This window comes from Xenopus tropicalis, chromosome 6 (genome assembly GCF_000004195.4).
Source record: "Xenopus tropicalis strain Nigerian chromosome 6, UCB_Xtro_10.0, whole genome shotgun sequence".
Lineage (NCBI taxonomy): Eukaryota > Metazoa > Chordata > Amphibia > Anura > Pipidae > Xenopus > Xenopus tropicalis.
In genome coordinates, this window is record NC_030682.2 from 51,230,769 (window position 1) to 51,258,259 (window position 27,491).

General features: G+C 39.0%; 2 protein-coding genes across 2 annotated transcripts in view; both read right to left on the bottom strand.

Annotated features, from left to right (window-relative positions):
- Window positions 1–1,035: 1,035 nt before the first annotated feature.
- Window positions 1,036–8,018, bottom strand: rpl14 (ribosomal protein L14). The gene is made up of 6 exons (NM_001016534.1): window positions 8,009–8,018; window positions 6,950–7,051; window positions 6,665–6,759; window positions 5,745–5,844; window positions 4,017–4,070; window positions 1,036–1,151 (listed from the first exon to the last, which is right to left on the bottom strand). The coding sequence occupies exons 1-6, from the start codon at window positions 8,009–8,011 to the stop codon at window positions 1,089–1,091; spliced, it is 417 nt and encodes a 138-aa protein (NP_001016534.1). The 5' UTR covers window positions 8,012–8,018; the 3' UTR covers window positions 1,036–1,088.
- Window positions 8,019–23,023: 15,005 nt separating this feature from the next.
- The window catches only part of entpd3 (ectonucleoside triphosphate diphosphohydrolase 3), a 30,394-nt gene continuing 25,926 nt past the window's right edge, over window positions 23,024–27,491 (bottom strand). Inside the window, 2 exon segments of the mRNA NM_001102938.1 lie at window positions 23,024–24,712; window positions 26,272–26,409. Coding sequence (NP_001096408.1) covers window positions 24,518–24,712; window positions 26,272–26,409 — 333 coding nt within the window. The 3' untranslated portion in view covers window positions 23,024–24,517.

Genomic DNA, 27,491 nt, shown 5'->3' on the forward strand with positions numbered 1-27,491 from the left:
GACACTTTTGTATCTGCTTTCTTTGTGAAATGGCGAAAGATATTTTATCCAGAATGCTTTGGGCCTTGGGTTTTTGTAATTTGAGTGACTATACCAAGTAAAATAAATAAAGCCATCAATATGGAGTTATGCAGTCAATTCAGATTGCTAAAAGAAAAAAAAAAAAAAAAAATTTGCTTACAATGGACTCTATGGTGCACATTTACCAATGTTTGAATTTTTCCTCAACTAAAAATTGTCAGCATATTCTTGCCTATAAAACTAGCAGGGAAATTACCATGAAGAAATTACGTTTATGGGATATTAGCACGGAGGTGGTGACATTCTCTTGGCAAAATTGGAATTAGAAAATTGACAAAAACTCAGTGAACAAATTTCACATGGTGAAAAAAATGCAACGTATACCAGAGAAATTTCACCAACGCGAAGTTAACACACAAAACATGTAGTGGTCTTTTAGTAAGTGATGCAGTAACAAATTATCATTCTATGCCAACACTTAACATTTGTCTGTTCGTAAAAAAGCTTTCAGGATATCAGATTTCCTACCTGCACAATAAAGATGTGGGTTTCATTGTTTGGAGCAAAGCTGTTTCAATGGCCTCCAGCCTAGTTGACCGCCTACCTGCAGAGTTGTTCATTTTTAATTAACCAAAAATATGTTTCCAAGTGACTGCATATACTGACATATATATTGTACTAAAACTATTCAGAAATGAATATTTGTAGTTGTGCATCAGGAGCAGTCCAGGAATGTGTAATCTGGTTGATTTTATACAGTTTGCTTTACTCCTAGTGGTATATTATATGTGATTGTAGGATGGTGAATATTCTGCAGCCTGGGAATACTCAGGCATAAAAAAAATGCATTGTATCTGCCGATTTATGTGGATGTCAGATGCTAGTAATGTGTGAAACTGCATTTAACTACATTAGGAGCACTAGCAACATGCAGAGATACCAAAAAGAAACCACTAAGTCATCATTGCACAATGACTGAACGAGGTGCAAATACAACAAAAGAAACACAATACAAACAATGTCTATAAACAGTTTATTTGATTGGCTTTCCAAATTCAGAGAACTGTTTATGCTTTCTTGACAGCCTCTTTTTGGAGTTTTTTCATTTCATGTCTGATGATCTTGTTTCTCTGCAGAAAACAGAAATGTTTCAATTATTTTCCAGAATAAGCTTCAAATAAAAAGGTATAGATTTAAAAAAAAAAACAAAAAAAACAAAAAACACAGCATATGATCCTCTCTGCAACTATACAGGATTACTAAAATAACTGACCATAACAGGGCTAAAAAGATAAGTGAGATTATTCTGCATAGGGAGCTTAATTTTAATTTGAAGAATGCCAAGAGCAGTTTCAAGTTCTCAGGAAAAAGGAGTAATGCCCCCTACTGTGAAAAAGGATCAAAGGATAATAGAAAACAATTCTGTGACCATATAAAAAGCATGAGGCCTGGGAAGAAGGTAGCTGTATAACTACAATAAGGTTTGTTAGATGAGCAGGTGATTTTCTATTAACATCTAATAGCAAAAGAATAGCTTTACTCTTAGTACAGGTATGGGATCCCTTATCCGGAAACCCATTATCCAGAAAGCTCCGAATTACGGAAAGCCCGTCTCCCATAGACTCCATTTTAATCAAATAATTCAGAATTTTAAAACTGATTTCCTTTTTCTCTGTAGTAATAAAACAGTGCCTTGTACTTGATCCCAACTAAGATATAAACAATCCTTATTGGATGCAAAACAATCCTATTGGGTTTAATTAATGTTTTATTGATTTTTTAATAGATTTAATGTATGGAGATCCAAATTACGGAAAAACCCCTTATCCGGAATACCCTTGGTCCCGAGCATTCTGGATAATGGGTCCTATACCTGTACTTCAGTGCTACTCTCGTTAGACTCCAGGGCTATCTTTGTACTAAAATGAGGCTAAATTTGAGTAAATAATGCCCCATGGTCTCTTTAGTTTAATAAAGCTGATAAAATTAACATTTGGGGAGAAGCAACCAGGAAGCAGTTGTACACCTGTACTGTAATATAAATATTTATCCTAAAAATTCTCACTACAGTGATGTGATTATGAGTAGCTCATGGACATAGGTAGCCTCTTGTTTTACTTTGAAATCAAAGCATATACTTACAACTAACCACAGAAAATAAAGTTCGGCTAACTTTTGCAACCGCAACAAAGGCCTATACATAGTGTCATATTGTTGGCCTAATTGTCCATTTTAACCAAATCAGCTTGGCTGGAGCTGGATTCAAAATTCAATGCTTGTGGTATGCAGCCAATTTTTTTTTTTAAAGTGGAACACAGCTTTGTTAATAAGTTGTAACATGGCCAGAATAGTACACCAAGGGGCTGATTTACTAAGACACGATTTCGAATTTGAAAAATTCCGATTGGAAACTAACATTTTGCGACTTTTTCGTATTTTTTGCGGTTTTTTCGGCGTCTTTACGAAAGTTGCGCAAAGTCGCGATTTTTTCGTAGCGTTAAAACTTAAAAGGCGCGGCGTTTCGCGCAAGTTTTAACGCTACGAAAAAATCGTGACTTTGCGCAACTTTCGTAATGACGCCGAAAAACTCGCATTTTTACGCAAAAATCGTAAAGACGCCGAAAAAAATCGCAAAATTACCGATCATTACGAAAAAAACGCAATCGGACGCATTCGGCCCGTTCGTGGGTTAGTAAATGTGCCCCCAAGTGTCAACCACCAACTCTGTTAACCAAATTTTACAAAACTACACATTTAATACGGCTGTTTGCCATGCCATAATTAGCTTTTCACTCTTCCCTCCCTGCTAATGATATTTATTCTTTAAGCATTAAACTCACAGATGACATTCAATACTGCAGTACTTAACAGCCTTGCCATTTGCTATAGGAAACTTTTAATATAATTCTTAGCCGATTTACCATTCATCTGCAATAAGACATTACATTGTGAGACAAGCTAACTAAACCAGAATAAATACACGCTCACACCAAAGCAAATGTATTGGGGTGATATGTTTAATTAGTATTAAGAAGGTTTAATAGGGGTTTTCCCATAATACAATTAAAAGATCCATATATTATATAATGGGAACTATAAAATGCACAAACAAGTTAAAAGGAGATCTAAAAACTCACAGGTCGGCCTTTCAAAAATAACACTAATATACTAGTATTAAAAACTCTGCATTGTTTAAACACATTTACGTACTACTCTTAAATGTTGGCTGGCCTCTGTAGGCTAATGGCAGATGAGATTTGTCCACCACTGGGGACAACAAACCTTTTGAAAATACCTTGGCAATTGCCTTCAATGTGCTCACACCTTTTCAGGAGATGCGATGACTGTGAGCAACGTTCCCTCTACCTACTTTTTAATGCCATGTGCAAACTGGTGTGTGTAGTACAAAATTATACGTTTTCACACAAAATATCTTGAGCACAGCACAATTTATTGATAAATCTTGCCTGCCATTACCCTCATAATGGATTTGCAGTTTCTCGCATAGCCCGATTTACATGAAAGCAACAACGGTGTTTGCTGTTTTCCCCGCAAATCAAAGTGCCAGAAATCTAAGAAACTGCAGATCCCCAGCCGTCAGCATCTAAGCCACTGCAAATGGTTTTGATATACACTGAAATCCCTGGCAAGAGCAGTACAGGGGTTTGTTTTTCTTACTAATATACCAGTGTTAAATAATCTGCTGTGTTTCAGTGTTATATTGAGGGGGAAACTTAGGTGTGGTTTTCCTTAAAAGTTTAGTATGTTACAGAAAATGATAAGATTTGCAACAGTTTTTTTTTTGCCAGCAGTGGTTTGGAAGTCAGTATGGAAGATGGAGTACGCAGTAACAGTGGTCAGTGACCCCAATCATCACCTGGCATTATAAACTGCATTCTGGAGAGAGTTCAAAGATAGGAACACTAAGAAATGGTCAACTTATAAAATACATGCATTTAGGCATTAAATTTAACAATGTATTAAGTTTGCCTTACCATCTTCTTTGCCTTCATAACTTTGTAGCGGTCAAAGTCTGTCATCTTTGCTTTCTAAAAATTAAGACAATTTTGTATTACAACATTTACCTTTAATAAGCATCTTTCTTGCACAATAAAAATGACAAAGCTTCAAGGGAAATGTCCACCTACAGATAGAACAGCGACAGTGGCAACAGTCAACTGACTAATGTGTCAATTGGTGTGATACACTGTAGAAATACAGGTAGGGGGATCCCTTATCCAGAAAGTTACGAATTATGGAAAGGTCATCTCCCATAGACTCAATTATAAGCAAATAATTCTAATTTTTAAAAATGATTTCCCTTTTCTCTAATGAAACAGTACTTTGTGAATATATAATTATATAATCCTTATTGGAGACAAAACAAGACTATTGGTTTTTTTCAATATTTAAATTATTTTTAGCAGATTTAAGTTATGGAGATCCAAATTACAGAAAGATCCCTTATCCGGAAAACCCCAGGTCCCAAGCATTCTGGATAACAGGTCCTAAACCTGTATTTTTATATTTTTTTAAGTAAATTATTTACAATTTTTGGCATTTTGATCATTTTATGTTCCACAAAAGACATGGCTTAAGAAGCCAATTACCCTTTGAAGACAACAAGAATCCCTTCTGATGTGGGGGAAAACAAAAGGAATATGCTTTATTTTAGCAGCATGACGTAAAACATTTCCCTAAAGCCTATTGCAAATGTAACGTTCAGAGGTAACAGGGTACTTCCAAGCAAAAAATGCAAATTTGTGCAATTTTGCACCAAAACCTGCCTGTCACAGATGGCTTTCATTCATGCCAACAGAGAGACAGAAATACACCAGGTACACATGCCATTACCTCAAAAATATCTACCATTCACTTTACCTAATGCCCAGAACCAACATACAAATGAAATTACAGATGCAAGTGAATCATCCAATAAGAATCATTGTGCTACTTAAATATTTGCCGTTATCACCAATGTCTAGCTGATATTGTGCAAACAGGAGGGGGGCAGCAATGGGGGCTGTTGAGGTGCTCCTCAATAGGCAGCCAGTCTACAGAGAAGGCAGACTTCTCCCCTTATAGTTATTATGCCACCAGTTTGGGAGCTAGGGAAATTATAATACACTTTAAGAAAACAGCCTTGTTTTTGCTGCACTACAGATTCCAACATGCTCTAACACTTAATATATGGAATACTGTAGGAAATTGTAGTCTGTCTTAATTAAGGTGGACTAACACAGTGCCCCAACCCAAATGCAGTGAAATTTAACAGCACGGGAATTAAGTTCTTCACCTTTGAATTTACCAAGTATGATGTAGAGAGTGCTATTCTGAATTTGCAAGCAACAGTCATTTTTTACTTTTTTTTTTTTTAAATGATTTAATCTTTTTGTTCACCTGTTCATTAAAAAGTCAGTAATGTCAGTAAGTAATGACAATAAAATTGAACATTAGTTTTTTGGCTGATAGGGGTTGAAAGTCAGAAGAACTAAGAACTAAAAATGATAATGAAGGCCAACTAATAGGCCATTCTATAACATGCTAAAAGTTAAGGGGTTGAAAGTCAGAAGAACTAAGAACTAAAAATGATAATGAAGGCCAACTAATAGGCCATTCTATAACATGCTAAAAGTTAAGGCCCCCCCCCCATATGATCCAACTTAGACCATAAGACTATCAATATATTTCACAAAAGATGGAAAAGGATTGGTATATATTACCCTTTGTCTTGCATCAATTTTCTTTGCCCAGTTGGATGCAGTCCATTTCTCATTAACATTTGCTTTCTCCCAGGCACGTCGAACATACTTTTGACGGGCACTATAATGAAATAAATAGATAAGTATCAGTGTGGTGGTTATGCAGCAAGACTATTCATTTAACCAATAAAAAAAAAAAAAAAACATTTTAAAATTAAAAGTTCAAGATAACATCTCTCTTAAACGCTATACAGCCTGCAAAGTCTTTGGGGTAAAAAAAAAAAAAAAGCTCAAACACTTTCTGTAAGAAGGAAATGTTTCCTGCACCTCTAAAAACATTTTTAAACAGTTTAAAAGCCTGCCTTAATAGCTAAAGGAAAAATATACATGTACATATGCCCCATTACTTATGGTAGCCAGGTAAATAAGCATCACTTGGAAAATGGTAGTTGAAGAGATTTCTCTATTTGAAGCAATTTATGTATGTTTGAAATTGACTTCGTCCTAACACAAGCAGGACAAGCACCAGCTACAGCACTGTATACCATACTACATCACCTCCTGCTGGAGAAACTAAAGGAATATAGCCTCAGTACACATTAAACATATTGATAGTGTTCCCCACATAGGGAATAGTGCATTCCCCCATCTACAGTATTTTATCCCCCAACCCTCATAACATTCCAAACCGTTTCCAAATCATGTATACCATGACTGGCAACCCCTGTAAAAGATACTCCTTTGACTCTACCCTGTTCTTTACCACTTTTAAGCTTGTAGAAGTGACATAGGAGGAGGAAAAGACGGTGGATATGTACAGTTAAATGGGCAGTAATGTTAAAACTGCCTAATCTTCCAGAGCGTCTTGGCATGCATGAAAAGTCCCTTTCAACAATCTTTTAGTGTGCTAAGCCTACAGTAATATTTATGACAAAACATACCTGTGTGGGACCTTTATTACAAAATCGGTCAGCTGCATACACTTAAAAGGCATAGCCTGACGTCTTACTCCAGTACAAGGACCATCTACAAGGGCCTGTAAAAATAAAAAAATTATTTTTCATGAAATAAAACTGCAACTATTTTGTAATTATATAATAAAATAAATTACTAAAATTAACTTGAAATTTAAGTACCTCATGTAATTCTGGAAAGCTAGTTCACAAACTAAAAACTCATTAAAATTTACAAAACAAAGTCTAACTGATCAAATTTATTTTATTTACCCTGTTTTGGTCAATGACATCAACAATTGCCACTAGTTTGCCAGCATGTGGTCCAAAGGAGACATAGGCTACGCGGCCAATCTGGACGTAACGCTTGAATACCTGTAATATAATATCAAAAAAGAAACACTTAGAATAACAAACAAGATTGGCTTGTAAATGCTTTGTAATATCACTGACACATACAATTTGTTTATAATATTAAACATATCAAAAATAATTGCATGAGCATAGAAAGCAGACAGTCAATCATATTGGGCTAGTAGAAGCTAAATGATCCCACAGAGAGAAGTAATTATTATTGGTAGACACATCTATGAAAAGATAGCACCAGCATGACAGGGAAGTTGCACTCTTTCTAATGACTGCTCTATATATAAAGGAGATATGGAGCACAGGCCTGGAGGCAGCTTAGAAGCAGGTATGGTAGAAGAGAACAGTGCACTGATGTATGATTAGCAATACAAAAACTCCAGGTAGAGAGAAGTTTTAGAGTATGAGTGCACATTGCGCAGGCGAGTTAGCGCTAGTTTTGCACATGTCTCGCACACACGCAGGCACAACGCTGTCACCCAGACCTGTCGCCAACGCATTCACCCACAGCCTAGACACCGAGCTCCACGTATAAACGCTAACCATGTAGTCTGTCCTTTATCGTGTAAATGTCTGCAATCAACGCCATGACTTGCGCCCCGAATAACTAGCGCTACCAGGACTCGTAACGCCAAGTTTGCAAGCAAGCTCCCAGCTGAAAGGCCCCGATTGCGCCGTGGGACGCTAAAAGCTGTACAATCGCTGCACTGCCACGGTATAGGAAAGTGCACTACAACGTGACATGGACACATTAGAGCTGAATGACTGGGCCTGTGCGAGCGAGCACACCCGGCTCCATGTGGCTTCAGTTCTTCATGATACACAGGCCGCACATTTATTCCCTCCACTAATAATCAACACGGAAGCTGAATATTAGACCTGCTCGCCTAAATAAGGACCTCAAAACCCAGTACGGCTTCTAATAACAGCCAGTTCTCACGGAGAGCTCACTCACTACGAACTCACCATGATGGCGCCGGCTCGTAGAAAGGAAGGAGAAGCGGCAGCGCTTTCCGGATAACCTTATTTTTTAAGCCAATCAACGCACGCCTTCAGGGCGCGTCATCACACCTGGAAACAAAGGGCAGGAATGTCAAGAGCTTCTAAAACCGTGCAGTGATTGGCAGCGTAGAAGTAAAATAGGAAATAGCGTCATAAATATACTTCCCGAGCTGTTTGTGTGCTTTTTTTGGAAGAGGGTGGGACGTAGTCTGGTGTGTAGAGGAATTTTAGCAATAAAGCCTGTAAGCAGTGGTTTCGGCTATGTGCAGTGTAGGCTCGCGTTCAAAGAATACTTTGACTAAGGTTTAAGCTTTGGTTCTTATAGGGATGGGAAGATATAAACAATAAATGTTTGATAATTATAAGGTAGATTAACTAAGCGTGTAAGTGGGGGACGTCTGCTGTTGATAAAGTAGCACTCTTAATCCATCAAAGTGAGAAACCTGGTTAAAGTTGGTTAAAGTTTTACAAGGTATGCTTGCCATAGAGTCACACTGTGGCTGCAACCTAACCCATTTTTAACCTTTTTGGTATGTTTTTCTGTGGGCTTTTCAGTTACCAATCATCTATTTTGGTTTTGGCGCAACAAAAAAATGTGACCATAACACACCTCTGATGTCACAGCCCTGCCCCTATATGGCACATCTTAACCCATGATGTCACAGCCCTGCCCCTATATGGCACATCTTAACCCATGATGTCACAGCCCTGCCCCTATATGGCACATCTTAACCCATGATGTCACAGCCCTGCCCCTATACGGCGCATCTCAACCCGTGATGTCACAACCCTGCCCCTATACGACACATCTCGACCCCTGATGTCATCAGTGTGCATGTCCAGTAAGCATTTGGTGATGTCATTTGATAAATTTGTGCATTATGTCACTTCCGGAAGAGTGCGTGATATCACTTTTGGGTATTGGGGATAAATTTCAGCAGCAGTGTTGAAACTAGCTATACAGCAATACAGGTCTGCTCTGCTGTATTGCATTCCCTCTTCTTTAGAGTCAGAGGGTGAATGAAGATTATGGCAGATTTATTTAAAGTTCAGCAGGGGTGAGATTACATTGTTTAATGCTGTCCATCTGAAATTGTTATGACATACAGAGGGGTTTAATTCTAATTTAAGGTTGGCATACACTGTAAGATCCACTCGTTTGGCAAGGTCACCAGGCGAGCAGATCTTCTCCCTATATGCCAACCTACAGGGCCAAATGATCAAATTCAAACAGCAGGCAACAAGCTAATGCATGGAAAAAAGAAAAAAAAGGGCCAGATGTTGGTTGGGGAGGCCTGTTGGTGCCCATACACGGGCAGATAAGCTGCCAAATCAGTCTAAAGGACCATTTTGCAATTGCCCTTCATTTTTTATTTTCTGTGGTTTTTCAGTTATTTAGCACTTTGTTCAGCAGTTTTCCAGTTTGGTGCAGTTTAACCATAACAGTGGTTTGAATGAGCTACTTGAAGATGAATAGGCTCCTGGTGTTTGTGGCCACTACTTGAAAGCACAAAAGAGGCAGAAGAGAAAGGCAAATTTAAAAACTATTCAAAAACACTCAAAAGCTGTTATATTTAAAAGGTAACATTTATTTCTTAAAAATGAAAGAGGAAGGCAAACAACCCCCACATGTGGCACTTTCCAATATGGTGTTTAAACCCCAGAGATGCTCTCTGGGAGAAACCTTCCCTGCCTGTCATTGCTTTTCATTTCACCATGATGGTGAAAACACCAAATGTGCAATAGGCCTTAATGGCAGTAAGAAAATTGCTCTGGAACAAGATATAAAGGTAAAACATGTCTTAGGGGCCGATTTACTAATCGACGAACGGATCAAAAGCGTCCGAATGCGTTTTTTCGTCGCCGTCGCGACTTTTTCGTAAATTGTCGCAACTTTTTCGTAGCCGTTACGACTTGCGAATTGTCGCAACTTTTTCGTAGCCATCACGAAAAAATCGGAAAGGTTTGCCCGCCGTTTACTAGCGCTCAATACGAAAAAGTTGCGACAATTCGCGCAAGTCGTAACGGCTACGAAAAAGTCGCGACAATTTGCGCAAGTCGTAACGGCTACGAAAAAGTCGCGACGGTGAGGAAAAAAATCACAAAAAATACGAAAAAGTCGCAAAATGTTTGTTTCCAATCCGATTTTTTCCCATTCGGATTCGTGGATTAGTAAAACCAGAGTGGGTTCATCTTCTGTCCTCTTGCTGCATTCTAGTTTTTGTCACTTACCTGAGTGGGTTAATCTGTCCTTTTGCTGCACTTTAGTTTTTCATCACTTACCGGAGTGGGTTAATCTTCTGTCCTCTTCCTGCATTTGACAGTTTAGTGACTTACCTGAGTGGGTTAATCTGTCCTGTTGCTGCATTTTACACTGTGCCTACTGTACCTACCTTAGCAGGTTTATCTTCTATCCTCTTAAAAATAATATTCTAGAACATTTATTATGTATGCGATATTTGCTGCCAGAATGTTAACGTGTTTGCATGCTTGTGTTGCTCCCTAACTCTTTTTACATTTGAATGTGGCTCACGGGTCAAAAAGGTTGGGGATCCCTGATATAGATAACAAATGTGCAGACATCCCTCCCCTATTTCCGTTCCCCTTTGTTTCATTACCCCCCTAATTGACCATAGAAGAAAGGTGACAGCCCTATCATCAGAACCACTTCATACCTCCCAAAAATTTGAAAATGGAATTTTTTGACCACGCCCATTTTTGCAACCACACTCCATAATTACCACTCCAATTTGACTAAATTTGGCAGGTTATTTAAAGTTTGAAACTCATTTCTGGGGGTTTCGGAGTCTTGTTTTATGTGTTATTACAGTTTTGATGAAAAAGGTGAAATTGCCCTTTAAGCTGCAAGTCTCAGTTCCCCCAAGAGACCTGTTTATCTTATTAGTTACGATTGTATCTCAGTGCAGGTGAAGCTTGTTTAACTTTCTGGGCTCTCTGCCAAAAGCTACTTTTTAATTCAATTTGTATATTTTTTAGTGTTCAGTGGCCTTGCCACTGCTCTGATAATATGGGCACATGGTTTGGGAAAAGTGGTTTAAGGGTGGGAGTGCTCTCAAACGGATTTAAAACCCTTATTGAGAAAACCTTGTTGTTTTTGGTAATAGATCCCATACCTCCCATACCACTTTATTTATTCCTTAATTTTTTTTTATACAAGATAGGGCACTTTGTAGCTCATGCAAAATCTCTCTGACAAGGACACCCTCTTTTCCTGATTTATTAGCATGGTGACATATAAAACTTTACGTGCAGGTATCCAAAGTAATCACACAAAACAAAGCATTTTGGTATGATTAAAAGAAATTGCCATATGTAGCGTTTCACATTAGGAGAGTGTAATGGATCAGGAAGGTATTTTCTGGTATTTTTTGTTGCCCCAAAAAGAGATTTCCCACAGGTGATAAAGATTTCCATCTATTTTTGCCCTAAAATGGAGGTGAATAAATGTGCCTGCATGACATGCTTTTTTGCCATGATTCAAACAGTGCATGCACTGAGCAAGGTCAAACTAGGGGTAGGGAGAAGAGGTACATGTGCCTAGAGTACAGCAGTTGGGTGGGGGTGCTGGGCACATACATCTTCCGCTTCTACCTCTTATTGAGGGCCTTCTGCAACTCAAACAGGCAAATAAGGGGAGGAGGAGTAAATGGATTTCCTACCAGCATCTTGTGTAGGGGAAAGGGAGTGGATTCGTTTTGGATGAGCATTGGGTTTGACAAAGTGGAGGCCAACAGAGGGGGGAGGATGAATGCGTGGAGCCTTGCCTTGGGTGGCGTTACCCTTTGGCCAGGCACTGCAACTGAGCTTAAGGCTCCGTGCACACAGGGGGGAATTCACAAAAGCGGAGGTAGCCCTTTTTTGGAGTAAAAGTGGTGGAAAAACTGGTGGAAAACACTTTCTCCAGATTCACAAAGAGAAATCCGCCTAAATTCCGACTCAACCGCCACTTTTCTGTTTTTGGTGAAAGAAAGACAGTTTACAGACACTTTTGTGAATTTGTCGTTTAAACAACATTTATACGACGTTTTAACAACATTTTTTCCCGACATTTTCAAAATGGAGTAAAGCTCAGTGTAACTCTGTCAGACCAGTTCTAAGCTCTTCTGTTTTGTTTGGTTTCACCCAGTCTCCATTTCACCTAAGGTAGGGGCCCCATTAGGGGATCATTAACATATTAATGGGGATTAGCAGCCTATTGTTAGGGGACAAGTTTCTGTCTCACCCTAGAACAATAGGTGCAAAAAGCCTCATTAACATTTTATAAACAAGTAAAACACTGATTAAAAAAAGTTTAATTTATATCTTATATATAAAAAGTTTTTACCTCACATTTGCATTGTTATACTAGTTTTAGCTTAATCAATGAGACAATAACATTTTGTGTGAATATATTGTAAACATTTTTATTAAAAGAAAAAGTAAAGCCTCCCAGGCAAATTTTTAGTTTTAGCAGCAGTGCCCTTCTTTAACCACTTCACTGACATTTCCCCCAACTTATCTGTGCCCCCATAGCATGTCCTGAAGTACAGAGCTGCTTAACAGCATTGGTCCCCACCTGTTCCCAGCAGCCATCTTGGTGGCACATACACACTGGCACCCAAACTGGGATATTGGGGTACAGGGTTGGACTGGCCCAACAAGGCAATGGATAAAAACCCAGTGGGCCCTAGTCCTGTTGGGCCCCTTATCACCAGGCATGTTAGTGAATAGGCCGGATTGCTGCTGACCAGTAATGAGTAGGGGCTAGAGAAGAAGGTATTTAGACCCTTAAATCTTGTTACAGAAGTGGAATTACACAGAAATATAGAAAACATTAGAAAGCCCGGCTTGTCCTGAAAAAATGATGTATAGTTTCCCTGGGCAAACTAAAATTACCCCTCAGGAAATGCCCCAAAGTGAAATGACAAATTGCATATGAAATGCAAAATCCTGCTGGTAAAATCCTTATCCCAAGGCTCATGTAGCTGTTGGACTGGGTTTGATGGCACCGACAGATTTACTAAGAGCTAAAAGCAAATTCATAAAAAAAAATGTCAGGAAAATGACAAAATCTGAAAACTGTCTGTTTAAAAGACAAATTCACAAAATGGAGATAGATGTTTGTGAATTAGGTGGAAAATGCGACAAATCTATCTCCACTTTTATTTTGTCGGAATATCACCACTTTTGTAAATTCCCCCCAAAGTGTTTAATTTGCTCTCAGTTTAACCCTGCAATACCCAGGGCTGCCCTGCACTATTAGGAATGAATGGGAATAAATGTATGTTAACATTTGCCCAGTTTGTGTTGCGACCCCTGACTGGACAGTGTTTTGCCAAATGGAACCTGACCACTTTAACATTCATTTTGTATAAAGATGCAAAGGCAATTCGCTGCTCAGAGTTCATTAGTAATCCATTTAGATACATGAGCCGTGGCTGCTTGGGAATCAGTGTAGCCTGCAACGTACTCAATACTGGGGCAGTTGTCTAGACAAAACAGCTAAATGGTTAGCGTACCCCCTGCTGAACTATATTCTGGCTGAAGAGTTACTGATAATGCATAGAAGTAGGGTGAATCTCCTGTACCATATACCAGCAGGGGATAACAGATAGCGCTCACAGGATATCTCCTGTATTACATACCATCTGAGCACTATTATACAGCTCAGGGAATATCTCCATTACTTTCCTATCAGCTCCCCAGTGTAGATTCTGTTCTATGATTATTTCCATATATCCTAATCAAATTCCCAAAAATAACCCTAAAATGAACTTGCACATTGTCCCTGTGCTGCAGCTCAGCTCACCTATCAATTGGCTTCTTATTGCCAGTGATAAGAAACGGATTTTTCCTGTGACAGTTGCTTTCAGCTGCCATAGACAGCACAATTCCCTTGAAAATGCAAAGAGAGGATTTGTGGAAAATGTAAATGCAGCCACTGAAAAAAAATCTGGACATCGCTCCACCAGCCCATTTCTAAAGGCTGATATCTTCACGTTGGGAGGTTAATTGACCGTGCCCAGGGCAGTCACGAGGCGGACCCCGGAGGAGGGAATTGAACCTGCAACCCTGTCGTCACAGGGCGGTCTCCCTACAACTAGGCTATCCTACCTCCTCCCACTTATAGGATGTTTTTTATTTGCTACATAGTGGCAGTTGGTGTATCCTAACTGAGAAGCCTGCTGTTTGCTCAAAACCTATATAACTAGGGGGACTGTTTAATAAAGGTGATAAGTGAGCCCCGGGGGGGGGGGGGGGGGGCAAAAAGCCTCATTGACATTTTATAAGCAAGTAAAACACTGATTAAACAAAAAGTTGAATTGATATGTTTTATATAAAAAAGTTTTTACCTCACATTTGCATTGTTATGCTAGTTTTAGCTTAATGAATGGGGCAATAATAACATTTTGAGTGAATATATTCATTTTTATTTAAAGGAAAATTAAAGCCTCCCAGGCAAAATTTTAGTTTTAGCAGCAGTGCCCCTCTTTAACCACTTCACTGACATTTCCCCCAACTTATCTGTGCTCCCATAGCATGTCCTGAAGTACAGAGCTGCTTAACAGCATTGGTCCCCACCTGTTCCCAGCAGCCATCTTGGTGGCACATACACACTGGCACCCAAACTGGGATATTGGGGTACAGGGTTGGACTGGCCCAACAAGGCAATGGATAAAAACCCAGTGGGCCCTAGTCCTGTTGGGCCCCTTATCACCGGGCATGTTAGTGAATCGGCCGGATTGCTGCTGACCAGTAATGAGTAGGGGCTAGAGAAGAAGGTATTTAGACCCTTAAATCTTGTTACAGAAGTGGAATTACACAGAAATATAGAAAACATTAGAAAGCCCGGCTTGTCCTGAAAGAATGATGTATAGTTTCCCTGGGCAAACTAAAATTACCCCTCAGGAAATGCCCCAAAGTGAAATGACAAATTGCATATGAAATGCAAAATCCTGCTGGTAAAATCCTTATCCCAAGGCTCATGTAGCTGTGGGACTGGGTTTGATGGCACCGACAGATTTACTAAGAGCTAAAAGCAAATTCATAAAAAAAAATGTCAGGAAAATGACAAAATCTGAAAACTGTCTGTTTAAAAGACAAATTCACAAAAGTGGAGATAGATGTTTGTGAATTAGGTGGAAAATGCGACAAATCTATCTCCACTTTTATTTTGTCGGAATATCGCCACTTTTGTGAATTCCCCCCAAAGTGTTTAATTTGCTCTCAGTTTAACCCTGCAATACCCAGGGCTGCCCTGCACTATTAGGAATGAATGGGAATAAATGTATTCAACATTTGCCCAGTTTGTGTTGCGACCCCTGACTGGACAGTGTTTTGCCAAATGGAACCTGACCACTTTAATATTCATTTTGTATAAAGATGCAAAGGCAATTCGCTGCTCAGAGTTCATTAGTAATCCATTTAGATACATGAGCCGTGGCTGCTTGGGAATCAGTGTAGCCTGCAACGTACTCAATACTGGGGCAGTTGTCTAGACAAAACAGCTAAATGGTTAGCGTACCCCCTGCTGAACTATATTCTGGCTGAAGAGTTACTGATAATGCATAGAAGTAGGGTGAATCTCCTGTACCATATACCAGCAGGGGATAACAGATAGCGCTCAAAGGATATCGCCTGTATTACATACCATCTGGGCACTATTATACGGCTCAAGGAATATCTCCATTACTTTCCTATCAGCTCCCCAGTGTAGATTCTGTTCTATGATTATTTCCATATATCCTATTCAAATTCCCAAAAATAACCCTAAAATGCACTTGCACATTGTCCCTGTGCTGCAGCTCAGCTCACCTATCAATTGGCTTCTTATTGCCAGTGATAAGAAACGGATTTTTCCTGTGACAGTTGCTTTCAGCTGCCATAGACAGCACAATTCCCTTGAAAATGCAAAGAGAGGATTTGTGGAAAATGTAAATGCAGCCACTGAAAAAAAATCTGGACATCGCTCCACCAGCCCATTTCTAAAGGCTGATATCTTCACGTTGGGAGGTTAATTGACCGTGCCCAGGGCAGTCACGAGGCGGACCCCGGAGGAGGGAATTGAACCTGCAACCCCGTCGTCACAGGGCGGTCTCCCTACAACTAGGCTATCCTACCTCCTCCCACTTATAGGATGTTTTTTATTTGCTACATAGTGGCAGTTGGTGTATCCTAACTGAGAAGCCTGCTGTTTGCTCAAGACCTATATAACTAGGGGGACTGTTTAATAAAGGTGATAAGTGAGCCCCGGGGGGGCTTGCATTTTATAAGCAAGTAAAACACTGATTAAACAAAAAGTTGAATTGATATGTTTTATATAAAAAAGTTTTTACCTCACATTTGCATTGTTATGCTAGTTTTAGCTTAATGAATGGGGCAATAATAACATTTTGAGTGAATATATTCATTTTTATTTAAAGGAAAATTAAAGCCTCCCAGGCAAAATTTTAGTTTTAGCAGCAGTGCCCCTTCTTAAAAAGGACAAGGCAACTCAAAATATAATTTTTTGCCTAATAAAAGAAACCAAAATTCTAAGCAGCTTTGCAATATACATTTATTACAAGTTTGTAATGGTTTTTGAGTTATTTGTATATATAATTGCTATTACAAGCAGTGTTTGCCTGTCCTTTTCTATTCTCTGCCCTGGGGGCTCAGACTATTGAAACAGTGTAACACAAGGCAGCAGACTGACAGACCTGACTCGCTGGAGAAGCAAGACCTTTGCAACATTGTTTAAAATGTAACAACCAGGAGTTCAGCAAATGCCGCTTTCAATAGCAATTACATTTACAAATAACGTTTAAAGCACTACAAATTTTTAATTATTTCATATTGGAAAGTTGCTTAGAATTATGTTTTCTTTCATTATGCAAAAAATTATTTTTGGGGTTGACATGGCCTTTAAAGGGGACGTATACCATACATTTTAACAATGCACTAAACCATGTAAAATAATGTAAAATAGAAGTAAGTGCTTTTATTTTAATACCTTTGGGTTCAATTATGTCCATAACTGCTTGAAAACTGTGCCCTACCCAGACCTTATGCCAGCTTCTGGTTTAGACTCTTCACTCTTCAGTATGTGGCTGGGGCCCTGGCCCTGATAGACTTCAGCAGAGCTACTTAAAGTGCAGTGCATAAGCATAGGGTGAGCGGGGCTTACCGATGTCACAGGCAGTCTGTTCCTGCTCTACTCGCTCCTCTCCCCCCAGGCTGGATTGCTGCTGCCCAGTAATGAGTAGGGGCTAGAGAATAAGGTATTTAGACCCTTAAATCTTGTTACAGAAGTGGAATTACATAGAAATATAGAAAAAAATGGTGTATAGTTTCCCTGTGGAAACTAACATTACCCCTCAGGAAATGCCCCCAAAGTGAAATGGCATATGAAATGCAAAATCCTGCTGGTAAAATCCTTATTCCAAGGCTCATGTAGATTTGGGACTGGGTTTGAAGGCACTGACAAATTTACTAAGAGCTAAAGGCAGATTCATTAAAAAAAAAAACGTCTGGAAAATGACAAAATCTGAAAACTGTCTGCTTAAAAGACAAATTCACAAAAGTAGAGATAGAGGTTTGTGAATTAGGTGGAAAATCCCACAAATCTATCTCCACTTTTATTTTGTCTCAATATCACCCCTTTTGTGAATTCCCCCCACAGTGTCTATTATCCGTTTGGTATCAATAATTAAGGGACTGTCTCTAGAAATTAGGGGCAGATACCAACAAATATTTGACATTGACACTGCTTACAAATGCATTTTCTGCATGATGAGAGTAACAATACACTATAATATAATTACACACAATTGTGTGAGTGTTTACATGTGTAATTGCTGTTTTACAGAGCTAAAAGTGCATAAAACTGCAGCACCCTTTTTATTCTTAAAAGGTGGCGATTTGCACAACAGCTACAGCAAAAGTTGCGCTTAATAAATGAGCCCCATTTTTTTTTTATTTTATTTTTACTACCGTAGGCCTAGGGATATTGATTGATATTTTGCTCAAAGAAGTTGTTGAACTAAATCAGTCAGTTACATCTAAGTGAAACATTCCTGTCAAAGTTAACGTTTTGTATAAAGAAAAATGAATGAAACATGCCAGTATCTCAAAACGTTACCTAGTTTTCAAACTCTCACATCAGTAAATGTTTGTTTTCAGTATAGCATGGCATTCAGAGGTGTAGTAATAGCTTGAGCTTCTTTAGACCATTAATGTTGATGACACTTACTAGCCACCTATTTTAGTCTTTGGTTTGATCCGCTTGTTTGGCCCTATGGGCCAAATGATCGAGTAAAAATGGTGGGCATATGGGCCTGAGGACTGCATCAATGAGCTGATGTGGTCTCCAATCCAACGAGAAAATCAAACCTGCCCGAAAGAGATCAAGCCAATTTTAGGCCAGATACCGGTCAGGTAGGCCCGTCGGGGGTCTCCATACATGGGCAGATAAGCTGCCTAATCAGTCTGAAGGACCCAAATCAGCAGATTAAATTTGCCCGTGTAGGGCCACCTTTACTCTGAATATTTATTGAAAGACAATAAATAACACTGCTGGAACTATATAAAAATATACATTTTAAAAAATACAGTATTCAGTGTGCCTTAAGGGTGCTGCCATAAGCCTGTGGCCCTTTCTAATGGTATAAACACCAATAACTGTCTCTTGCAATAATCAGACAAGAGCCAATTATCACCTATTCCCTTGGCTGCATGTGCAAGCTTGCTCATGACACATTATAACTATAAATAAGATATGTGGGAAATTCTCCTCCCGAATCTTACATCTTCAGTGTGAAAATGTGTCTCTATCATTCGCATTTAATGGCAGTTTTACCTTTTGACTGCAGTTTGACTTGGTCAAATTCAGGCCAACTGTTATGTCAATGCATATTTTATTTGCTGGGAACTGAGTGCCAGAACTGTAGATATTATTATGACAGTAATAAGATAAAATGTTTTTAATGTAACAGTTTTTATTTACAACAGGATACAGTATGTACATTGAAACACCAATTATAATACAAAGAGCATATGATAGGATAGGAGCCAAAGATAGAATTGGCTGGTTAATAAAAGTACAGTAAAACCTCGATTGTACATTTCCCTCATTATACACAGTTTGTTTGAGGTCCCATCAGTGTATAATACATTTTCCTGATTTTACATTTTACCATTTTTTCTGCTTCCCTGAAAAACATAAAATAGGGATTCTACTGTATATAACCATGGGTAAACTTTTCTGTGACAATATGTAGATCAAGTTATTAATGAAGCAAGGACCATTTTGTGATATACAGTTAGACAAAAGTTTCATTTAAAAATATTACTGATTACTTTTAAGGGAGTAAACGAACCTTTATGCTTCTTATCAAATATTATAAATAATGCCCTTTATTATAATTCATCACAAAAATTACAAGATAATAAAAAATAACTAAATACTTTTCATGAATTATCACAAATTCATAATTTAAAAAAAAACAACAAAAAACAGTCCACCACCATCCCTTTAAAAAAGTCCTTACTTGCTTATAAGACCTTCTGTGAGTCACTGATATGAAAAGTGCTGAGTTATGCTGCTAGGGTTCCATTTGCACCATAGATCTATTCAGCGTCAGATCTATTCAGCAGGTCAAGCTCTAGTAACATGTAGATAGTATATGAAGGAATACGGACCATCCATTTCCATCCTGCTGTTAATTATGTGGAATGTTATATAACTGTGATAATTTATATTAAGATTGTTTTAAATTAATTTAATAAAAGGGCATAGTTAAATAATATTAAAAAGGAGCATGATGGTGTGTGTCTAGTAATGAATTGCAGGACCATATTACAAAGCTAGAGTGCTACTTACATGTTCCCATTTTCCTCTGGTTCTTTACCAGGAGAATATTTATTGAATTTGTTTTTTGTATCTGTAGCACTGGGATCTACCAGTTTAACTGGAAGCAGGTATCCTTTGTGCACAATTATATTTGTTAGCATTATTTATCTTGTTCCCAGTTTATTGCTATTTTGTGATGTCAGCAAATTAGTGAATCTTTCTACTGCTATGCCCACCTAGGGCCAAACGATTGCATTATAATGACCCAAAAAGTCAGAGCACAATAATAACCCGATGCGGTTCCTGATCAGACTAAAAAAATCAAACCTGTCCCATCAACAGATAAGCTGCGAAATCAATCTAAAGGACTCAAATTGGCATCTTAAATCTGCTTGTGTATGGCCATTATGTGTATTGTACATTATGGGGCTGATTTACTAATCCACAAACGGTCCGAAGGCGTCTGAATGCGTTTTTTTCGTAATGATCGGTATTTTGCAATTTTTTCGTAAATTGTCGCGACTTTTTCATAGCCATTACGACTGTTTTGCAAAATGTTGCGACTTTTTCGTAGCGTTACGACTTGTGCGAATTGTCGCGACTTTTACGTAGCCTTCGCGCCGAGTACGAAAGTTTCGGATTCATTCAAGCTTCAGTATCGTGACTTTTCTTGGGCCAGGTTGGAGCTGCAGGGTGCCATTGAGCCCTATGGGAGACTTTCCTTGGGCCGGGTTGGAGCTGCAGAGTGCCATTGAGCCCTATGGGAGACTTTCCTTGGGCCGGGTTGGAGCTGCAGAGTGCCATTGAGCCCTATGGGAGACTTTCCTTGGGCCGGGTTGGAGCTGCAGAGTGCCATTGAGCCCTATGGGAGACTTTCCTTGGGCCGGGTTGGAGCTGCAGAGTGCCATTGAGCCCTATGGGAGACTTTTCTTGGGCCAGGTTGGAGCTGCAGAGTGCCATTGAGCCCTATGGGAGACTTTCCTTGGGCCAGGTTGGAGCTGCAGAGTGCCATTGAGCCCTATGGGAGACTTTCCTTGGGCCAGGTTGGAGCTGCAGAGTGCCATTGAGCCCTATGGGAGACTTTCCTTGGGCCGGGTTGGAGCTGCAGAATGCAATTGAGTCCTATGGGAGACTTTCCTTGGGCCAGGTTGGAGCTGCAGAGTGCCATTGAGTCCTATGGGAGACTTTCCTTGGGCCAGGTTGGAGCTGCAGAGTGCCATTGAGTCCTATGGGAGACTTTCCTTGGGCCAGGTTGGAGCTGCAGAGTGCCATTGAGCCCTATGGGAGACTTTCCTTGGGCCAGGTTGGAGCTGCAGAGTGCCATTGAGCCCTATGGGAGACTTTCCTTGGGCCAGGTTGGAGCTGCAGAGTGCCATTGAGCCCTATGGGAGACTTTCCTTGGGCCAGGTTGGAGCTGCAGAGTGCCATTGAGCCCTATGGGAGACTTTCCTTGGGCCAGGTTGGAGCTGCAGAGTGCCATTGGGTCCTATGGGAGGCTTCCAAAATCAAGCAAAGTCTGAAAGTTTTGCCCACCGTTTACGAGCGCTCAATACGAAAAAGTCACGACAATGTACGAGCAAATTGTAACGGCTATGAAAAAGTCGCGACAATTTATGATAAAGTCGTAACGGCGACGAAAAAATCGCAAAAAATACGAAAAAGTCGCAAAATGTTCGTTTCCAATCCTAATTTTTCCCATTCGAATTCGTGGATTAGTAAATCAGCCCCTATGTGTATATTCAAATTTGTACAGCAAAATCAATAATTTACCTGTCATTCATGATTTGGCTACTAAGGGAACTGTTCTGTTCAAACATGTGAATAATATATTTCAATTCCCCCCCCCCCTTTTAGTTCAATTTTTAGTCCTATTTTTGTTCCTTGTTGTCTATAGAATGGATAATGTTTTAAAAGGTGCGCAATAGGGTCACAGATGGCCCTATATGTAATCTTTAGCATATACATAATATGCAGAGTACTAATAGAATCCCCTCAGTGTGCAATGACAGCGTTGGCGGATTCACAACTTACTATGGACTCCTGCTGTAAATTGTAAAGGTTCACAGACTCTATTAGGGCTCTTACACAAGGGAGTTTTTTTCTGTGTTTGTGTTTATACGCGTTTTGTTTTTTGTTTTTTTAAATGTACCAGCATGCGTTTTATTGTCTTCAGAACAAGTATCAAGCTCAAGAAAATGTCTGTGTAAGAGGCCTTATCAAGATGAATTGTGCACATCAGCCCTTTAAGTGTTTGCTCTAGCTCTTATGGATCCAGCCTAACAGAGTGGGAGTAAAGCTGACTCTTTTTTATTCACCAGACACCCAATACGGACAATATCTGAAGTATTGTTTTCTAAATTAAGTCTTGAGTTACACATGGCCTTTGGATGTGGGCCATATGGGGACATCACATTGTTTGACAGTGAGAGTTTGGAAGGGTATTAGGGCACTGTTGAAAAAGTAGAGGATATAGGTAAACACCTTTCATTATATTGTGTCTATATTGCAAAAATAAGCGTTACCTGGACTTTACTGATATACTGTCACTTTATTGTAAAAGCTGTAGGCAAAAATGCATTATTATCTTATAACTGTCAGGTTGTGTAAAGCATATAATATTTAAACCAGCAGTTTTGGTAGTCTGAGCAAATAATTTTGTAATTTAAAAAAATGACTTTAAGAGCATGGATTTTATTTCAGATTAACATGGTAAAAATGGTAAGTCCATGTGGAGGCCCTGTCCTGGTTTGTTAAGCGCACCAGAGCTTACTAGCTACAAGAACAACATAACGCTAAAATGATGTTGCTGCCTTAATGTTCTGAACTGGCTCTGTCCTGTAGACGTCCGCGCTTGTAACAGTGAAGTGGAATGACTGAGGAATGTCAATCTATAAATTGAAGTGGTAAGGTATAACTGCTGTCGCATAATCAACCTTTTGTGCATCATGGGAATTTGAGTCCATGGAACATACCTTGGCCCTTGTTAATGGGGGCCAAACCAGAGGTTGAACTGTAAGTCTAAGTAATAGGTGACGCCACTGGGTAGCCATTTAGTTAAATGAGCACCTATCACCCTGAAATTGCTTTCCGTACCAGTGGTGTGAGCTAATAGAGCCCGTAATTCCTTTGGGGGAAACAACTGTTTTCTTTTTTTTTTTTTTTTTAAAAATAGCCCCCTACAGCCCTAGGCTGCCTGCACAAGGAGATAGCTCCTGGTCCAAGCACCACGTGGCGGCAGACGCATACACATAAAGAGCAAGTGCCATAACCCATCATTTTACAAATGCATGTAAGGTAGGCAGTTGAATTGCATCCACTGCTCCTACATCACACGCATGCGCATAATGCGGGGGCAAAGAGTATCACTCATGGGGAGCTCCCTTTTGGTACAGGTAGCCTAGCACCAGTGGGGGCTATTTTTTTTAAGAGAAAACTTGTTTCACCCAACGTGGCTCTATTAGCCTTCACCTCTGGTGGGGAAAGCATCTTAATGGTGATAGGTTCTCTTTAAGTATGATCCTATGCACTATGATGTACAGATATGGGACCTGTTATCCAGAATGCTTGGGACCCAAGGTATTCCAGATAAGGGATCTTTCCGTAATTTGGATCTCCAAACTTATGGAACTTATGTCTGCTAAAAATTTCAATATTGAGTAAACCGAATAGGCTTGTTTTGCCTCCAATAAGGATTAATTATATCTTAGTTGGAATTAAGTACAAGGTACTATTTTATTACTACAGAGAAAAAGGAAAAATGTAGTCTACGGAAGATGACCTTTGTGTAATACGGAGCTTTGTGGATAATGGGTTTCTGGATAACATATCCTATACCTACATTGCAGTGAGTGATAAATTGTGTAGATTGAGTACCCTTCCCGTATAAAATAATGTTTGGGCCCAAGTACAATGTACTGTTTTATTATTACAGAGAAAAAGGAAATCTTTTTTTTTAAAAATTAGAATTATTTGCTTATAATTTGCTTATACGGGAGACGGCCTTTCCGTAATTTGGAACTTTCTGGATAATGGGTTTCCAGATAAGGGATCCCATACCTGTACTGACTAATGGCCATATTGACTAATGGGCTCTTTACTTCACATTGATTTTAATGAATTTCATGGTGTAATATGAATTGCTATTCTACATGAGATACAGTTTGTCAATAGAATCTAGTGGAATTAATTTTAACAATTAATTATGATTAATAAATGAATTATGTTTTAAAAGTAATCTTGGTGAATTGTGGCTTCCACTGATTAAAATTGTTTAGGCATATAACTAAGTATTTAAAATTAAAAGAGGTTCACTACCCCTTTTGGTATTTAAGTATGATGTTGTCTGATTTCATTTCATTTTATTCTAGGTAAGCAGTATATTCACTGTGGGTTTTCAACAAATTTCCACTCCCAGTGATTACCCCTTTTCCTCATCTAATCTAAAACACACAACAATAGCCCCAAATAATTTATTCACTTATTAATTACCTTCCAGCTCATGCTCCCTGAGATGCAATAGTCCACAAATTCCGAGGAGAGACTCAACAGTCCATTGACTCAACAAACTGTACAAAGCGTAGGACAATATGCACTTCTTGCAAGATGATTGTTCAAGCAACTGTTTAAACAGTCCAGTCCATGTTTCATTTCTTACGTGCACAGACAAATAATATCACAAGTACTATCAGACATAATGCAGATATTGCAGTGAACAAGCAGAGAAGTCCAGCAAACAGAGACAAGCTCATAGGAAGAATGATGAGACGCCTTTCAGCAGGTATCATGTTTGTGAGAGTTAACATATAGCCAAGAGACCAGCCTATGCTGCTGTTGCCAACCTGCAAACAGAAAAAAATGCTCTATGTATACATATACAAAAAATAATTGAAAGCAAGAAGTTGTCTAGGATTTAACAGACACACTGCTATATTGTGAAATTTTCTGAAAAGATTTAGAATTGTTTTGATTTATCCAATCATCAAATGCTTCATGCACTTAAGCAGTGCCGGGCCAAGCTAAAATGGCAGCTGCAATCTTAAACAAACAGAGAAAGCTTCAGGTATTGTAAAGCTTTCTGCAGAATAAATATATTGTTCTAGGTGGCACTAATGTGGCAAATCTTTTGGCAGTTAAATTCCAAAATGACTTTCCTTCTCCTTTAAAATCATGTGACTTTTTGTTGCATGAACATGCACAGTTCTTTTTGCCCCTTCCATGTCCTAATATTGCATATTTGCATTCGGTATTCAGCAGAATCTTTCACAAAGGATTCGGGGTTCGGCCAAATACCAAAATAGTGTATTCAGTGCATTCCTATAAAAAAATAAATAGTCCAGGGTTTCAGGTAAGTGATTACAATCACTGGGGGGTGTCTAACATTTTGTGACCTATCCTTCTTCTATAATATTTGAAATGCCTGGTAATAAGGCACATGAGGTATTTTGGTCACCATAGAGCTATTATTAATAACCATGGCAATAAAAATATGCTTCACTGCCTGTGCTCCTTTCAGATTTATATAATTGTGATACTTTGCCAAATAGCAAATGCTGGCAGTATCAGGCTTTGTAAGGTAATATCATAGTTTTTGCCAGTATGGGGGGACCTACCCATGTCCATGCACTGGTTACAAAATTAGATGGCGAGGAGGGAGGGGGAATGTGAGGAGTGCAGCAACATCTAAGAAGTTCTGAATTGAAAGTGAAAGTAACTGTCTACCCACCTCTATCTTAAGGCACAGAGGCGGGGCAGGAAATATATGATTGACAGCTGGGATTTTTAAATGCTTTTATAATGGGTATGGATGTGTCAATAAAAAAATAATTTTGGGTTTCATGTTCAGTTTACTTATGCATAACACTATACCCTGCAATGATATTGCAAATACAAAGCCTTGTGTTACATTGACTTTCTCTTGTAAAGGATAACATTCTGTACATGTGGAACCTGATTGTTACAAAAATTAAATAAAAACAATTTTTTTTTAAAAAAAAGGGGGCTTTTATTATACAGCTTTGTATGCCTGGGTGACAGGTCCACTTTAAAAGGTGTTTAGCTTGAATGTGCTGCTAAGATGCCCAGATTTTGCCAGGCCTACCACCTAGGCAATGTATAGCAAATCATGGGTCCATTTGGTAAACCCATGAAAAATTTCTGTCATTTAAAAGTAAGTAAGCTGCAGCTCCTTGTCACTTCCTGCATTTTCAGTGTTCAAATGCCTAAAAGAATGGAATAATGTGGAAATGTGGTCATACCCATGTGTGGCCACTCATACTATATTGTCTCCTTGGCCTGCAGGCTGATTAGTCATAGTACCACAGGGGTTGGCCTGTGTATTAAACAAGTACCCCTTTGTAGAGTAAGTTACAATCTGTACTATAAATGGCCTGACGCTTACCTCCTTTTGAAAATTAATTTGCAACCATGTTTCACTGTCAAACTTGTATCCATGGACCAAGAGATAATAGATAAAATTAGCAGAGAAGCAGTAAGACCGTGCATATGTTTCATCAAACCTATGTAAAATTTGTGGAAGCTGTGGAAAAATGAAGTTGTGGAAGAATGAGATATAACAGTTAGATATACTCTATAAAGATATAGCTGGTGAAGTGAGATAGGAATACAGCCAACAGATGAGAGATTCCCTTTAAAGACAACAGATGACACAAAGCCCTGTGTGTTCCAACAGGAAAGCTGACTATATTTAAAATAGACATTTATAGAGGATACTCAATCACAAATATTCATCCATAGAAAATTGCCTGCAATAAAACCATTTCTGATCACTAAGCAAGTGCTTTATTAACACAAATTTCAAGATGAGAAAGAGCCTTAAGCAAGCCTTAAAGGAGACATATTGGATAAATGGGAAAAAACCCTAATATTGTAGGCAATTATGAATTATATACGGTGCTGGTTTCCCTTTGTGCTTAAAATTAATCCTATCTGTAAAAATGGCCCCTTTGTTGGAGCTCCCTATAGATCCTCTCTCTTCTCTGACCATGTTTGAAATGAAGAGTGGGCGTGTCCTAACGGTCCCTGCCAAAAGCACGGTAGGAGGGGGAGAGCCAATCACAGCCCTGCAGTCACACAAGCAAAGACAGGCTTCAGTTCCCTATCAGGTCAGCCTAGCTGCTGATTGGTTCCTATCCTACAGTGCAGTGTATTGAAAGCCGGCGGCTCCCCAGCTCATCCAGAGAATTCAGCCAGCAGGAAGTGGAAAAGATGGGTGGGGCTAGTGAGGTTTTTGTGGAATTTCTCAATAAATCAGCCTGAAACACAACTTTTTTAAGCACAATCCTTCTATATCTAGAGGAGAATAATTAATTGGTACATTCATAATTTTTATAGGATATGTCTCCTTTAAGAAAACATGTTGTGTGAATAAAGCACCATGTAGCAGCTAGTCCTGCTTCCTTGCTTTCTCTTAGTAATGATATATGTTTTGGCACTGGCACTATACACCTGAGGTGGGATGCTATACTGAGATAGAGAGCTCTTTTTTGCCACACACAGTCACCTTCACATGTCAGAAAAAGTGTTATATCAAATCTTGGGCAAGATATGAAAAAAGTCAGCCAGTGAGTTAAAGAAAATATCATATATACTCTAAGAAAA

Excerpts from the sequence above, each read along its gene's own strand:
- rpl14 (NM_001016534.1), bottom strand. Across the intron at positions 4,071-5,744 it reads AAATTGATGCAAGACAAAGG|AAAGCAAAGATGACAGACTT; the intron begins GTAATATATACC and ends CTTAATTTTTAG. Across the intron at positions 1,152-4,016 it reads TTATGAAGGCAAAGAAGATG|AGAAACAAGATCATCAGACA; the intron begins GTAAGGCAAACT and ends TGTTTTCTGCAG.